Below are 17,211 nucleotides of genomic sequence, written 5' to 3'. Positions count from 1 at the left end.
GCTCACCTCTGTGACTGACAATGGGATAAAGAATCTTAAGCGGTCTGAGCTGCACCTGTTAAGAGGAAATTCCCAAATGAAGAATTAAATGTCATGATTTCTCACTTAAGATAATGAAGAGATGCATAGAAAGAATCTAAAGCATAAAAATGTTTTAAAATGTTGTTCTATCTTTCGCTAGTGTTTAAATGCTTCACTGCTTTATCAGTCCTGACTATAGCCTCGGAGGAAGGCAAGGGCAAACCCATTCTGAATTACTCTTGCCTAGAAAATCCTGTGTTAGCTTCACCTTAGGGTCACCATAAGTCAGAAATGATTTGAAGAAACACAACAATTGCAGGAGAACCTGTAACAAAATCATCAGGTTGTTTCATCTTCTTGCTGATGACATCTTGTGTGCATGGATGTATTTTGCAGCTTGTTACTTTATTGACTACAGATCCCTGAATGGTGTAGCCAGCTGTGCTCACTAGGTGAGTTCTGCCAGCTATTATTTGAAAACCTTTTGTGTAATTTTATCTGCTCATATCTTTTTATACATATGTGTTGTACACCAGAGCAGAAACACCTCTGATCTTAATCACTTTAAACACCACACCAGCTTGGTAAAATCAGCAAGCAGTTTATTGAAGAATATATGTAGGCAAAGCAGTAAAAATAGCAAAAACAGTAAAGGTCCAATATATGAAATAGTCCATAAGCTTCAAAAGAAAACAAGATCCATGGGTACATAAAAATCCATGAAGCTAGGCACTTGAATCCATGAAACAAGATAGCAGGAAAATCTCATAGACAAATCTTAAGCTTGGCAAAAAATTGGTACATGAAACTCAGAGCACTTGAAAGCAAGACCATGATAAAATAACAACATTGATCCAACTGAGGCAGCTGTCTCCCATGAATCATGATAAAGCTTTTTCAGATCCCAAAATTGAACGGAAAGCATTTTTCTTGACCTCCCCACCAAATAAAGGTTTGTTATCTCTCTTTTGCTGTATCTGAACTGATTGTCTCAGTCTCCGAAGACTTTGCCTCTGTTTTCTAAAACTTTGCTTTCAGTCCTCATTAACTCCTGCACCTGACAAATCATGTTCAGACAGTTGTTCTGAGCAAAGTGGCAAAGGGCCTCTTCCAAGAATGTGGCCTTGTGAATCTTCCTGAGACAGCTTGGACCTCTCTTCTGAACTTAACTCAGGCCCAAGCAAACCCTCATCCCCAAGCCCACCATCAGGAACATCATCCCCATTCCCAACATGAACATCAACATGAACATCATTCCCATCATGTACATCAACATGAACATCAGACACAATCACAATCTGAACAGGCTTACAGACAACACTGTGTTTTGTAGATATGTAGGCATGACTGCTCAGAAAAGTTAATACACTGGCCAACTCACATTTGGGTACCACAAATATTAGACTTGTTTCTATCTATATTTGACCTGATTCCAAAAATGGTACCAGTTTCCCCATATCTTACCTAGTTTTTGAGATACAGAACATATACTATATACCAGTTGCCATCAGCATGTCTGTGATGGCACTCCCAAGCCTTGGGAAAATTATATTGTTTGGCATTACTCAGGGGCTATTGATACCTTCTTTTAAGATTAAGACCCTTAGCAGACAGATGCACTGTAGAGAAGGTGAAAAGATAACAAAATGAGTTTACTGAAACAGGATGAATAAAGGGAAAAGTCCACCTGGGACTATCATAAAATAACTTAAAACAATATATTTTGCTGGTTGCAGTCATCTCTCTGGAATCTTTGAAAGTCTCTTGCCTCTGGAACAAAGCAATGTTTATAAACTGTCTCAATCTTCTTCCTTGTGAAGCTTAGGCTCGCCAAAAGCTTCTGTTGTCCTTTGGACGGATGGTATAAAAATACTGCTATACGCAGGTGCTAAGAATGCCTGTTTTTTATTGCTTGGTGTAGGATCACCAGACAGTGCCCTAAGCCTCTAGTGACTGTAGAAAAGGGAGCAGTCTAGCAAAAAGCTCTATACAAGGAAATGGAATAGACTAACTAAGACTGGCCTCTGTGGGTTGTTATGCTTCAACCAAAACTAATACAAAGGAAGGTGTCTACACTATTGGAAAAATCTATGAACAGGGGGAACTGAAGTAAAGGAGAGGAAAAGGCAATGCCAAGACTTCACAATGCCCATAAAGAATCATGATAGTCATGTCTAAGAAATTACAGCTGATGCAGTCCATCCAATACAATTTTCTGAATCAGTGGCCCAAATAACCCTAGGAACAGGCCTAAAAATCAGTACACCCAAGAAGATATTTTGATGTTGTTTGGGACTGCAATCTGTTTTAGAAAAATTGTTCAACCAATTGCATGTCAACTTTGAAGTGGTTCCACCGTCTTCTATAATTTCTTAATAATGCTCTATTAAAATAATGTTTCTGTGTTGTACAAGCCATTTGAGGCTTCTTTCATTGGACAGAGTTAGATAGCACCCCCCAAAATAAACAATTGTTATATTATCATGGTATAATAATTAGTTCTTTTGATTATGCAGATGGTAGTTATGCTGTAAAGGCCTAAATCTACTAAAGGCACCACATTCTGTCTGTTCTACAATCTTAAACAGGGTAGCTCCTGGGTAATATTTGGATGAGAGACTGCTAATGAGCACCAGATGCTATATTCCAGAGGAAGGAACTGGCAAAACCACCTCTGAGTATTCCTTGCCTAAGAAAACCCTGTGAAGTTCATGTAGTCATCCAGGCACAATCAAGACACTTTAAAAGCTAAAATAATGAAGAATCAAACTACAATATTTGTAGTTTATGCATAATAAACATGGATTTTTAATTCATGATATTTAAATGTGTGGATATTTCATAAACAGCCCAAGTTTACAAATGACTCTGATTAAACTTTGTTGAAACACGGAGCCAAGCAAAAGGCTAACTATCAGTGAATGAATAACCTTTCCTCTGATACAGACTTATCTGTATGGGCCTTTGAGATTATGGTACCCAGTGTGTGTTGAACAGATGGATTTAATTTTGTAGATATCTGTGGTTTTAAATGACAGCCCTTTAACACAGTACATTTTATTATTAGTTGCAAATGGGACCACCACTGGGCTGTTGAGAAGTAATACCTAATAAAAATCTACAGTAATTTGTCCAGAGAGCAATATAAACATGAAAAGTTGTTCACATATGATTTAGAGTGAGATCTTTTTTTCAAACAGGGATTGAATTGATAAAATATGCTACTGGCAGTAAAAAGCTAGAGAGCTTCTGCTGCCGCAAGATTTCTCTTTATGAAATGGCATTTGCCCAGATCAGTCAGATTTGAGGGGAAAACTAGGTTGATATTACAATGAAATTTGAGATATGAAGAGAATGTTGGCTTTGAATGTGTGTTTCCAATTAGAAATGTAAAGCACCAGCATTCAGTACATTTAAAAACAGAATTCCATGCTTTTACATACAGATTTCAATTATACAAAACCAATAACATTTGATACAAACATCTCGGTGCCTTTATTAAGCTGTGTGTATGCATTTGGTAGTTACTTTAGAGCAGGGCTTCTTAAACTGTTTTCATTTGTAACCCCTTTCTGCCCAATAAATTTTTATGTGACCCCAGATATATATAAAATAGGGAGGTGAAGGTAAACGTTTCTTCTTGACATTAAGTCTAGTCGTGTCCAACTATGGAGGGTGGTGCTCATCTCCATTTCTAAGCTGAAGAGCTAGTGTTGTCCATAGACACCTCCAAGATCATGCGGCCAGCATGACTGCATGGAGCTCCATTACCTTCCTGCCAAGTCGGTACGTTTTGATCTACTCACATTTGCATGTTTTTGAACTGCTAGGTTGGCAGAAGCTGGGGCTAACAGCAGGAACCAACCCCGCTCCCTGGATTCGAACTGCTGACCTTTTGGTCAGCTAGTTCAGCAGCTCAGTGGTTTAACCTGCTGCACCATTAAGGGCTCCATAAAATAAGTACATATAAAAATAGATATAAAAATCAACATTCTGATAATAAATCAACTTTTGCAAGACTTGCTAAACAGGCTGATTTTTCTTTTTATGAAGTACAGCTGAAGCATTTTCTGCAGAGTCCACTGTTAACAGTACATGATGATGCTAGCAAATTTGTGTAAATGTCTAAAACAGCTACTAGGTTTACTGCTGACAAATTATTCATGACCTCAACATTGATTCAAGGGGACCCCATTTGGGGTCAGGACTCACAGTTTAAGAAGCAATGCATGACTAGACTTCATTGTGCCATGTGTGCAGCTTTAATTATGTGTAAGACTTCAAGGAACATAGGGAAAGCAAATGAATGTTGCAATCAAAGTGTCCCATTTTAGTTGTAATGTTTTCCATCAGCATATTTAGAGCTGTTTGCACTCAGTATCTCTGTAGATAATGGTCACTAGGAGTGTGTATGGTTAATATGTAAAAGATCCAATTTCTAAACCCTGCCATTTCTATTATGAGATTGGAAAGAACCATCCTCAACCTTGAAGAGCCTTTACCTTTCAGTATATATTATTAGAGGTGAGAACCCCTTGGTGACATGAACCATATTATGTCCTCAGCAACTGTGATTGACCCATTCAACTGACAGGAGCCCTATGTGTGTATTTCTCTTATCAATTGTCTAATCATCAGGACATGGGAGTGACAAACTGTTCTGGTATCAGTAAAAGTGTTACCTTCCATATTACTGTTGTATGTACATTTTGGGATATGGAATGTATAATCAGCCAAACAAGTGATGTATGATACGTGGAATCTAAATGTTGATTTTGAAACTAAAATAGGCTGTTCCTTTTATTGGTTTATCTTTGTCTTGATATACTGGTCCACTTATAAATACAAAAAAAAATGATACGTGTGTGGTTTGTAAAAAGCAAACAAACCACATAGTTCCACACCCACACACAGGGCAAGAAAGAGACAGAATTAATTATATCTTTGGAGAGGATAGTGAAAAACTGCTTGGCAGTGTCATCTGGGCAATTAACAAATGGAACCAATTTAGCAGAGGCATTGAGTTACAGAGGACAACACCCTGTGAATTATTTAGTTTGTAACCTTTCCTTGTCAACACAAGAAACAATGTTTATGTCCTCTAGAGTTCAACAGATGCATTTTCAAAACTTTATATGAAACACTTATGTGTCATGTAATGCAAATTGCATAAGTTGCATAAATATGAAGGCATAAATTGGAGATAGTTGCTAACTATAGTTTTCAGGTTGTCTGGGCTGAAATGCAAGTAAGTTTGGGAAGGTTAGATCATTGTTGCCTTTGAACCTTTATATGTTTCTGAGACCAAGTAGACCTGAGAATGGGTAGGGTATTTAACTGTTTGTGTAAAACATCTTGAGGTTTGGTGGCTTAGATATTCTTAGACTAACTTCTGAAAGGCTGTAGGCAGCTGTGGGCTATATTGGCCACTTTTAAGGCAGAAGAAGAAAAAAAATGCGGAAGAAGAAAAATATAAGCTATTAGTAATTAACTGGATGAGGGCAAATAAACTGAAACTTAATCCAGATGAAACAGAGGTGTTCCTGGTCTAATCAAAACACATATCATGGAATAGTAACTCAGTGTGTGCTGGATGAGGTTACACTCCTCCTAAAATCTTGCAATTTGGGTGGTCTCCAGAACTCAGTTCTGAGCCGGAATGCTAAGATTTTGGCAAAAGACAAATGTGCATTGGCATAATTAAAACTAGTATAACAGCTATGGCTGTTCCTTGAGATGTCAGATTCTAACTACAGTGACACTTGACTTCATTGCATCCCATTTGGACTACTGTAACACACTCTACATTGGGCTGGTTTTGGAGACGTTAGGAAACTATAGTGGGTCCAGAATGCTTAATGGGACCATGTAACTCAGTTGGTAAGATGGAGTCCCCGATGGAACAATGAGTTAAACCCTTCTGCTGGCAGGACTGCTGACCAATAGGTCAGCAGTTCAAATCAGAGAGAGTGGGTTGAGCTCCTTCTGTCAGTTCCAGCTCCCCATGCAGGGACATGAGAGAAGCTTCCCACAAGGATGGTAAAACATCAAACATCCGGGCACCCCCTGGGCAACGTCCTTGCAGACAGCCCATTCTTTCACACCAGAAGTGACTTGTAGTTTCTCAAGTCACTCCTGACACACAAAAAAAGTTGGTAAGACAACTTTACTGTCTTCTAGTTTTGTTTCTGGTCACAATTCAAAGTGCTGTTCATAACACATAAGACCCTATACAATTTAGGTCCAGACTATTTGAAAGACAGTATCTCCTTATACAAACATAGCAGAGTCTTAAGGTCCTGGAATGCCCTTCCATGGGAGTGTAGACTGGTCCCCTCCCTACTTTCCTTTTGCCAGCAGATAAAAGATATTTTGGTTAAGCAGATTTTTAATGTGTAAGCAAGAAGGCTTTTTATTTGGAAGGTATGCTTTGTTTTGTTTTTTTTTTAAAAAACTCTTTTATGTTTTAAAAAAATATTCTATACTATTTAAAATGTGGTGATTTTGTGTTTAAAATTATATTTCCAGGTGTTAATGGCTTTCTTTTGTAAGCTGCTTTGGGTCCCACTCTGGGAGAGATGCAGCATATGAATGAAACAAAGTTTAGAACAGGCACGGGCAAACTTTGACCCTCCAGGTGTTTTGGACCCCAACTCCCACAATTCCTAACAGCCTACTTCTGATATAGAAAGTAACAATGTTTGGTTCTTAAGGATTGGCATATTGGTCTCTCTCTCCTGGATACATTCCAGCTTGCTAGTACACTTTTAAACTGTGATAGAAGTAAATAAGAGCCAAGAAGTAAATAAGAGCCAAGATAATACAGAAATATGGTGAGGTGCATGTTTATGAATACATATACCAGATACGCTAACATTACTTAGACTGGAAGGCCCATCCTGCTAGCAGTGGCTGTAGCTGATATATCTACCAAAATACATCTTTGATGAAAGTTATTCCTAGCTAACAAGGTTACCAGTAAATATAAAGTAAAATAAATTACACGGCCCAACAAAAAAAAAAATGGTTTCTTGGTTTTTAGGCCTTTTTCTGGATTTTTGGGGGGCAGTGATTCAGAAAATTACATTGGATAGACTGCATCAACTACTTTCTTAGAGCTTATGTTTTTTATGGGCGAGCAGATGGTCACTGATGTATGGTATATGTTCTTTATTTCAGAGGGTGGATAGGGTGAAACTGGTGCCATTTTTGGAATCAGCAGATCAAATATACCCAGAAACCGGATAAACATGTGAGGCACCAAAATACATGTTGGCTACTATCAGTGTATACTAGAATTCCCCAAATGTAGTGCTGTTCTTCTGAAATGATTGATATTACCAGTATGGGTGTGTATAATGCTACAAACAAGAAAGGAATTGTGATGTCTTAACTTGTCTGATGGGACTTTTGCATAGTTAAAAACAGAAGAACAGGAGTAATCTGGACTGGCCATAAATTCTGTGAATAAGGCAGGATAATTGCACCAGGAAGGTCTAGTTCTGGAGTCACCCACAAAGTCTAGATTGCCTGAAATTCTGACATCTACTATAATATATAAAATCTGAATTGGCAGCAGAAGCATTTGTGTTTGAGGAACAATCTATTTATTCCATGATAGTTTGTTCAGTACTTTTTGTTTAAAAAGGAACTCTGCAATTTTGTTGTTTCCTGGATGTCAAATGAAATTGGCCAATGGCCCTTTGTATTCTGTGGTATGTTTTCCTCCAACGTCTTGTTTGCTAATCTGCCCTCTGACCCTTTAATCAATTTTCCCAGGATGTATTCAAGGTTGAGACTGACTTTAAAGCAAGTCTGTTAAGCAAATGTTGGTTCTTTAGCCTTCTGACCCTAATTGACCTTGACTAGCCATGTTTAAATGAGGAAGGACTCTCATCGCTTGATTCGAGTGTTTTTACTTCTCCCAGAATAATGTGTGCAGAAAAATGTGGTTGTCTATTCCACATAGTACAGGAGGAAAACAAGGTCTATGGTGTAAGACCTCATATATATGTACTATTCACAATTCCCCTTCATATGGTTTGAAATCTTTGACACGTGTTAACTGAATAACTGAAAAATAAATACTGTTCATCAGACTTGTTTCCAGGAAACAACACCTACAAATGTGAGTGTTCCAAGTTACTTTATGCATGAGATTGCAGCAACAAGGCTTTCTCTGTAAACCTTTTAGAGCAGCCATGGGCAAAGTTCGGTCCTCCAGGTGTTTTGGACTTCAACTTCCACAATTTCCAACATCCTGCCTCTTGGTAGGGAGTTGGACTGGGTGGCCCACAAGGTCTCTTCCAACTCTATGATTCTATTATTCTATGAGTAGAAGAAAGAGGACACACAGATGAGACATTTAATCAGTTTCCAAGCTTGCAAACTTTGTGGTTTGTTTGTTTGTTTGTTTGTTTGTTTGTTTGTTTGTTTGTTTGTTAAGAAATGCAATGCAACTGTTTGGTCTGCCCCTGACATGATAAATAAATAACCTAAGGAAATCCATAATCATTTGAAGAATGTGTATGATTTAACCCCTTCTGACTTGGACCTCTGTTTGGACCTCTGAAAGACAGTCTATGTAGTTTCAGATTCAATGAGAAAAGAGGATGCTGCTGAGCATCTATGTGAAACCTCTGAACTGGAGGTTGTCAAAAAGATAGACTTGACTCTGATTGCTAGTCTCATCCAGAAAAGACTTTTTGAATCAGTGGATTAACATAAATGCTGGCTTCTGTTCTGCAGGTGATTCTGTCGCTCCTCTCTAATTGAGGCTCACATCTGGATTTAGGTGCTGGTTTGAAACTTAATTTGTCTGAAGACTGTAGCTTGTTCATCTAGGCCAGTGGTTCTCAACCTGCGGATCCCCAGATGTTTTGGCCTTCAGCTCCCAGAAATCCTAACAGCTGGTAAACTGGCTGGGATTTCTGGGAGTTGTAGGCTAAAACACCTGGGGATCCACAGGTTGAGAACCACTGTTCTAGGCAAAAGACATTTAATAACTAGTGAAGCAATACAAGTTCAGAAAATGGCATTCATTTTTATTATTTTGTTTTCCTTTCTTTTTTTTTAGGAAGTCCTCCAGCAACTGATTATAATGAGTTTGCCAAATGTCTTGATAGTTGGCAAAGATCCTCTGTCTGGTGAGTAGCTTTATGACACTGGGCCTTCACCCAGGTTTTAAATCAAAGTTTGATTAGAAATGTCTACCTTTGCTGATTAAAAGAAATACATTTCACGCCGAATAAACTAAATGAGTTTTGGCTGCTTGACATGTTATTGTTTAACTTCAACACTCAGACTCATATGGCCAAACATGATGACAAAAAGTTCCAGGAGTTCATTCCAAAATTAGCTTTTCCAATCTTTTTATAGTTAACGTAGGGGCATTTACGGCATATGTGGGTGTGTTAGTTCAATTGCACAATAGCACACTAGACCTGCGCCCAAGGGACATCCAAGGGGAAATGCTTTCTAGACAGTCAGCATTATGAAGCTACAGCCATCCAAAAGGTGAGAGAAAGATAACAGGCAATTATGATTTCAGCTGCCGGACCTCTTTCCTCTATAGCTTGTTACCTCCCATACACAGGGGCGCTGTCATAAAATGTTGAAATTCTTGGCTAAATTGCTGGTGAAGTGCACATCCTACTGCAAAGTTTTGTGAACAATCAAATGTGTTTTTTGTAATGTTAAACATTTTTTATCAAAAGTTAATGGAAATGAGCATATTTTGCTCTTCTTCAAAAACAGGAAACCGGCACTACAAGGTTACATAGCAGATGTCAGTATTTGGGTGGATTTTTTTGGTCCCAACAAAAGAAAGTGGCCCAATACTGAGAATAACTTTTTAAAATGTGGTATTGGAGAAGAGCGGTGTGGAGATCATTAAATGTTAGATAGACAAATAGGTCTGAGAGCAAATCAATCCAGAACTCTTCCTAGAAACCAAAATGATCAAACTGAGGCCATCATTGGATGTCATGACTCGTTAGAAATAGCAATAAAGCCTATTAAAGTGGGAGGAAGAAGGAAATGGGAAAGACTACATTAAAGTAGTCTTTCTGCCCTGGGTTTGAAGGACTTGGGCAAAGCTGTTGATGAGAGGTTCTCTTTGAAGTGTCCAAGTTTCCAAGCCTCAAAGATTAAGGCTGTCTTGTCAACTTGCAGACAACAAAAACACAACTAGTGCATCCATGTTTGCTTCTACAAGTGGTTCCTACAAGACAATAGTTGCTTCAAAGACTGTGTTTGAATGAGTTTTTACCATCTGAGGTTCTCTTTTGCATATTAGAATAATTCTTACAGTCAGTATGTTTTTATTAATATTTGAGTGGAATCTCTTTCTCTGTTACTTACTTATTTACTTAGGCAATCCCTCGTAGCCCAAGGATGATGGTCCTCCAAGTGTAGTGTCTTGGCAGTGGGTCCGTAGGTGGCTGTGGAGCCCTATTCTTGATTCACATGTTCTCCCGCAGTGAGGGCATAGTTTTCCAGGTGGAATGCGGTCCTGGTTAGGATTGGCTTGATGCTCCTTCCTCTTGGCACATATCTCCCTCTTGCCCTCCATTCGTGCCTCTTTGAATTCTGCAGCACTGCTGGTCACAGCTGACCTCCAGCTAGAGTACTCAAGGGCCAAGGCTTCCCAGTTCTCAGTATCTATGCCACAGTTTTTAAGTTAGCTTTAAGCCCATCTATAAAACTCTTTTCCTGTCCACCAACATTAAGTTTCCCGTGCTTGAGTTGGGAGTATAGTAACTGCTTTGGGAGACAGTGATTGGGCATTCGGACCATGTGGCCAGACCAGCAGAGTTGATGGCGTAGGAGCATCACTTCAGTGCTGGTGATCTTTGCTTCTTCCAGCATGCTGAAGTTTCTCCACCAGTCTTCCCAAGAGATTTGCAGGATTTTTTGGAAGCAACACTGATGGAGTTGTTCCAGGAGTTGAGTGTGACGTCTGTAGACAGTCCACGTTTTGCTGGCATATAGCAGGGTTGGGAGGACAGTAGCTTTATAAACAAGCACCTTGGTCCCCCTACGGATATGCCAGTCCTCAAACACTCTTTGCTTCATTCAGAAAAATGCTTCACTCACAGAGCTCAGGCGGTGTTGTATTTCACTATCAATGTTTACTTGTTGAGAGCCTACGCTTTCGGAACTCTTAAGTTATACTTATGTGGCTTCATTTCCAGGCCATTTACCATTTTAGTCTCCCGCCTCCATCCTCCTGGTTTTATTTATTTGATTTATATAAATCCCAATTTTTATTCAGCACAAGATTCAAGCATTTGAAAACATAATACAACTAAAACAAAAGACTCTTAGTACAACAATTAAAACACAATAAACCAAATTTCTGTTCCAGTTAGCACATTTTTGGAATAGTTTCCCAAGGCAGCCTCATGTAGAGAATATTACAATAATCCAAACAGGATCTCAAGAAGCCTTGCCTCTCATTTCCAGTTAAATTCATGGTGGTGGTGGTGTTGGGGGGGGGGGGGGTCATTCATTATCACATCAAAGATATCAAGAAATGAAGGAAGAAAAGATACGAAGGAAAAAAAATGCGTGTACAGGTTGACTATCCCTTATCCAAAAGACTTGGGGCCAAAGGTGCTTTGGATATAGGAGTTTGGGGTTTTTTGGAATACCTGTACTTTCATATATGCACATAATGAGTTATTGTGGAGATGGGCCCCATGTCTAAACATGAAATTCATTTGTTCCAAATATATACATAGTCTAAAGGTAATTCCATGCAATATTTTAATAATTTTGTGCACGAAATAAAGTTTGTATGCATTGAACCATCAGGGAGGAAAGACGTCACTATCTCAGCCACTTGTGTAGACAATTTTCAGAATTCAAGATAAGGGGAAAAGAGAGAGAAGTAAGAAGGCAGGGCAAATGTTAGCCCAAACCTGTTACGGATCCAGTTACAAAAAGGAAGCACAATTCTGAGCAGTGTCTGTATCTCCATTGTGATGGCAATCCCCTTGAAAGGTATTCATTGAACTAATGCTTGACTCCCAAGATCATGTTGGGCTGTTGTCAGGGTAATGAAACCGATCTCTCCCAGCATTCACATCTCTAAAGAAATGGGGTTTGTTTGTAATGTGCCTGTTTAATTCTGTGCCAAATGCAAGAATGTCTCTCCCCCCCCACCACCACCACCCGCCCTTTGCCTTGCAAAAGTGTTACCACCTGCATCAGCTTTACCATAGAGAGAAACACACTAAATTGACAATGTTTGACAGGATTCTGTAGTGGTAGTTCAGGTAGCCATGAAAGGAACCAAAGAGTAGGAAATTCAGACTCAAGTCATGGTTAGTGGTAGGGATTGCCCAATACGATTAGTGTGCTTGATCTTCAATCATTTCTGTAGCTAAATCATGTATAATTAAATACACCCTGTAATAAAGCCTCTCCTGCAAAAGGAAGGGGGAAAGACAAAGCAAACTAGACTCTGCCCTTTTCACAGAATGTGTAAAAAGAGGAGTGAAATGACTACAAGGAAGGAAGCCGAGAGATCTGCTGATGTGGGTTACTGAAGAATTTATTGCTTTTGAGTAAAGTACAGAGCACTTGCACAGCTTGTGGCAGGATTGGCCCAACTGGAAACTGAACAGAAGAAGAAGAAGAGAAGAGGAGGAGGAGGAGGAGGAGGTAGAAGAAGTAGTAGAAGAAGAGGTGGTGGTGGAGGAGGAACTACTACTACTGCTACTGGTGGGATCACAAGCCTGAAAAAAATTACAGAAAATGAACACATCAAACTACTCTGGGACTTCCAAATTCAGACTGACAGAGTTTTGGAGCACAATACTCCTGACCTCATGATCATGTTAAAAAACCAAATGTGGATCGCTGACGTTGCAATCCTAGGTGACAGTAGGATTGAATAGAAACAACTGGAAAAGCTGACACAATATTAGGATTTAAAGATCAAACTGCAGACTCTGGCACAATCCAGTCAAGGTGGTCCCAGTGGTGATCGGCACACTGGGTGCAGTGCCTAAAGACCTTGGCTTGCACTTAAACACAATCGGCACTGATAAAATTACCATCTGTGAGCTGCAATGGCCACCCTACTGGGATTGGCACGCATTAATCGCCAATACATCACACAGCCCTAGACACTTGGGAAGTGTCTGACATGCGATCCAATACAACAGGCAGCATAGTGATCTTGTTTGCTGTGTACTAATCCTGTTGTGTTTCTAATAATAATAATAATAATAATAATAATAATAATAATAATAATAATAAAATAACAACAACAACAACAACATGTGATCCAATTCAACAGGCAGCAGAGTGTCTGCTGTGAACTCATCTTGTTGTGTTTCAAATAATAATAATAATAATAATAATAATAATAATAATAATAATAATTCTATTTGTAAACCACCCTATCTCCCTGAAGGGACTCAGGGTGGTTTCCAGTGAATAAAAATGAACACTTATGTATTACATGTTTGCAGTAAGCAAGGCCCATTCATTTGGATGGTTCAAGTTTATTTGGAGAGGAAAGAACGTTCCCTTAAAAAAACCTAAATAGAAAAAGTAATTCGAACGAATACAATTTTTAATAAAATCACAAAGTTGGTGGAGCCCCCAAGGGCCATAGTATCCAACCACCTGCTATACAGGAACATACAATCAAAGCCCCCCTGACAGATGGCCATCCAGCCTCTGCTTAAAAGCCTCCAGAGAAGGAGATCACCACGTTCCGAGACTGCACAGCTCTTGCCTTCAGGATGTTCTTCCTAATGTTTAGGTGGAATCTCTTTTTTTCTTGCAGTTTGATCTGCTAGACACAACAGACTAGCAGCTGCTTAAGCGTCAGAGGGGGGAAAGGAAAGGGCCCTAGGCTGTTAGGAATTGAGGGAGTTGAAGTCCAAAACATCTGGAGGGCCAAAGTTTGCCCACACCTGCCCTAAACTGTAGTACCTGATTAAGTTTTTGCACACAAATCCGGTTGTAGATACTGCTTTTACAATATCTCCTACTTTCTGAACCACTACCACAGTCTATAAAATGGTGCCGCATTAACCTACTAGACTTCTTGGTGGGCAACAAAACTGAACATCTTAGCAGGCCATTGCACATAAATAATGAGTTACATCTGCTTGGTCGGTTGCATGTTGTGTAGCCTGATTACAAAGACAGTCAGATGGCATATTTGCAAATGTGCCTGTGTTGATAATCTTAACAACATTTCAGCTCTACTCCTTAATTATTTAGAAATGAAATCAGAGTCCTTTTTTTTAATCTATTTGCCAGAATAAACCACATATAATCTGTATTTTCATTGCAATAATTACAGGGTTAGGCTCCTGCTGATGTGTTTATTTTTTCACACTCAGCTTCCTTCCTCGTTTTGTTTTATAATGTTCCAAGGAGACAAATAATTGTACAGTATGAGTTGTCTGCCTAACTCTTAAGTGAATAACCAGGGGACAGCTCAATTTGGCTGATGTTCATATTGGAAATTTCACACACACACACACACACACACACACACACACACACACGCCTTATATTGGCTGTGGTTTCTGAGGGTTGGCTCAATACATTTTGATGCTTGGAGTAGAATACAAAATCATGCTCCCCTCCTTGTTGAGAAGGTGACCTAACTCTATTCATTCCATGTGGAGAAGGTGGATTATCCTCCATGAAAGAGGCAGGCAAGCGATACAGCGTGCAGCCAGAATTGTGAGCCATTTCTGGCACCTGATGTGTTCCCTGCCCCATGGCCTGGGTCAATAGCTTCACTTTGTCTAATGCAGCGTTTCTCAACCTAAATGTCAGGACTCCTGGGGGAGGGAGTCATGAGGGGGTGTCAGAGAGATCGCAAAAGACCATCAGAAAACACAATATTTTCTGTTGGCCGTGGAGGTTCTGTGTGTGAAGTGTGGCTCAATTCTGTCATTGGTGGGATTCAGAATGCTCTTTGATTCTAGGTGAACTTTAAATCCCAGCAACTACAACTACCAAATGTCAAGTCTATTTTCCCCAAACTCCACATTTTGGGCATATTGATTATTCATGTCAAGTTTGGTCCAGATCTGTTATTGTTTGAGTCCACAATGCTCTCTAGATGTAAGTGAACAACAACTCCAAAACTCAAAGTCAATGCCCACCAAACCCTTCCAGTTTTTTCTGTTGATCATAGGAGTATTGTTTGCCAAGTTTGGTTCAGTTCCATCAATGGTGGAGTTCAGGGTGCTTTTTGATTGTAGGTTAACTATAAATTCCAGTAATTACAACTCCCAAATGACAAAATCAATCCGCCCCCAATCCCACCAGTATTAAAATTTGGGCATATTGGGTAATTGTGCCAAATTTGGTCCAGTGAATGAAAATACATCCTGCATATCAGATATTTACAATATGATTCATAACAGTAGCAAAATTACAGTTATGAAGTAGCAATGAAAATGATGTTATGGTTGGGGGTCACCACAATATGAGCAACTGTATTAAGGGGTCATGGCATTAGGAATGTTGGGAACCACTGGTTTAATGGTAGGGCTAGCCTTATTGGAAACATTGGAACCTATGCTGCTCTTGAGAAAACTTCAGTAGTGCTATGGTGTTAAGGAATTGTGAGCTACATTCTGAAGTGAAGACCTGGTTGTTTGAGCAGGCATTTGAATAGGCAGTGTAACGAATATAGGAATATGGAACAATTGGATGATGAAACTGGATCTTGATTTTAACTATGAGACGATAATGAGATGTTATATAATGTTTAATTGATTGTTTATCATGCTATTGTTTTAATTGTTTTAAACTGTTTTATGATGTTTTAAGCATTGAATTTTGCTTTTGTGAACCGCTCTGAGTCGCCCGAGGGCTGAGAATAGCAGTATACAAATATAATAAATAAATAAATTAGTCATTGTCAAGGGACTGCTTTGGAGGCATTATAGAGAAGGGGCACATAGAGCTCCACTTTAGGCAGCAAAATGTCCCAAGTCACCACTAGCAAAGCAGTCAAAGTAGTGAAAGACGCTGCAAGGATGCAAAACTCACGGGTTGGTTTCAGAGAAGTGGCCATGCCATCTGATGGAGCACACCACAGCAATTGACTTATTTAGCATACAGTTAAGGGCATAATAGGGCATTTTGTGTTTTTGGTGGAAGGTTCTTGCATAGGCTCATTGGGAAATTATGGCAATAGGCTAGTTTGCTTTCGTTAATGGATATACTAATTCAGCCACAAAATGTAGAAAGTAACTTCTTAGCAAGAGCGCGTGCATTCGAATTAAAAGCTAAAGGTTCAAATTCAGATGATCGAAGGGATTCTTGTAAAGCTTGGTGTGTTGTATAAGGTGCAGCAATATTGTTGGATGCTACTGTTTTTATTTCCAAACAAATGGACCTGAGATTTCAATCATTTTGATCTCTGTGCATGGATATTTACACCCACTACCATAATAAACTGCTGTGCTGTTGTCATTATATTATACAGCACAGTCTGAGTGGATGATTTAGGGGGAGTAGTCATGTAAAGTGGGTGTGTGCATAGTGAGATAGAACATGGGCACAAGGACGTGTTGCGTCCAAACACATCTGCATGCTTTTGTCTTAGCGATACTAGCACATTCCACTTTCCTTAATAACAAATTGCTAAAGTCCCAATCTGGACAAATCCAATGTCTTAATTTAAAAACCTTCTCCTTTGTCCACCTCATTTCACCGTTCCCAGCCACACTCCTGTTGTTTTCTCTGCCTCGTTTATGTCTTTACCTTTTTATCTCCATGTTGTTGGTCCCTAATCCCTTTCCCTGCCTCCTACTACAATCCTGCCATCTGTTTCTCACCATCCCTTTCCTATGTGAGCGAATGAGGGGGGTCTCCTGTCCGTAGACGGTAGGGAGGTTTCCAGCGAACAGGTTTTATTCCCACAAGACCCAAAGGCCTCCACCCACCGCAGGGAGCAGATGGCCTTCCTGCAAATCCCTTGGTCTAATGACTCAGTGACCCAGTGTGGCAGCGGCTGCCTTGGAATTCTCAGAAAATAAGGGAAATGCCACGTTAAACACCTCTTGCCTTCTCTGGGGCTATTTATTCAGACCTAAATGAAGGGCCAAGATCTCTCTGGTGTTTTATTCTAACATATGGTTTTAGAAGGCGAGACAAGGTCTTGCATCATCAGACATGTGAAGCGCACATTTCTGT

At 39.5% G+C, this 17,211-nt stretch overlaps 1 protein-coding gene across 2 annotated transcripts in view; it reads left to right on the top strand.

Moving 5' to 3' along the window:
- The window catches only part of CCDC88C (coiled-coil domain containing 88C), a 126,918-nt gene that overhangs the window by 49,398 nt on the left and 60,309 nt on the right, over positions 1 to 17,211 (top strand). For both annotated transcript variants that reach the window (XM_060756674.2, XM_060756682.2), the window contains exon 4: positions 9,098 to 9,167. In XM_060756674.2, the coding sequence (XP_060612657.2) occupies positions 9,098 to 9,167 (70 nt within the window). The remainder of the gene's footprint in view (positions 1 to 9,097; positions 9,168 to 17,211) is intronic.

Source organism: Anolis sagrei, chromosome 1, assembly GCF_037176765.1.
Source record: "Anolis sagrei isolate rAnoSag1 chromosome 1, rAnoSag1.mat, whole genome shotgun sequence".
Taxonomy (NCBI): Eukaryota; Metazoa; Chordata; class Lepidosauria; order Squamata; family Dactyloidae; genus Anolis; species Anolis sagrei.
This window is presented reverse-complemented; position numbering and strand designations above follow the sequence as displayed.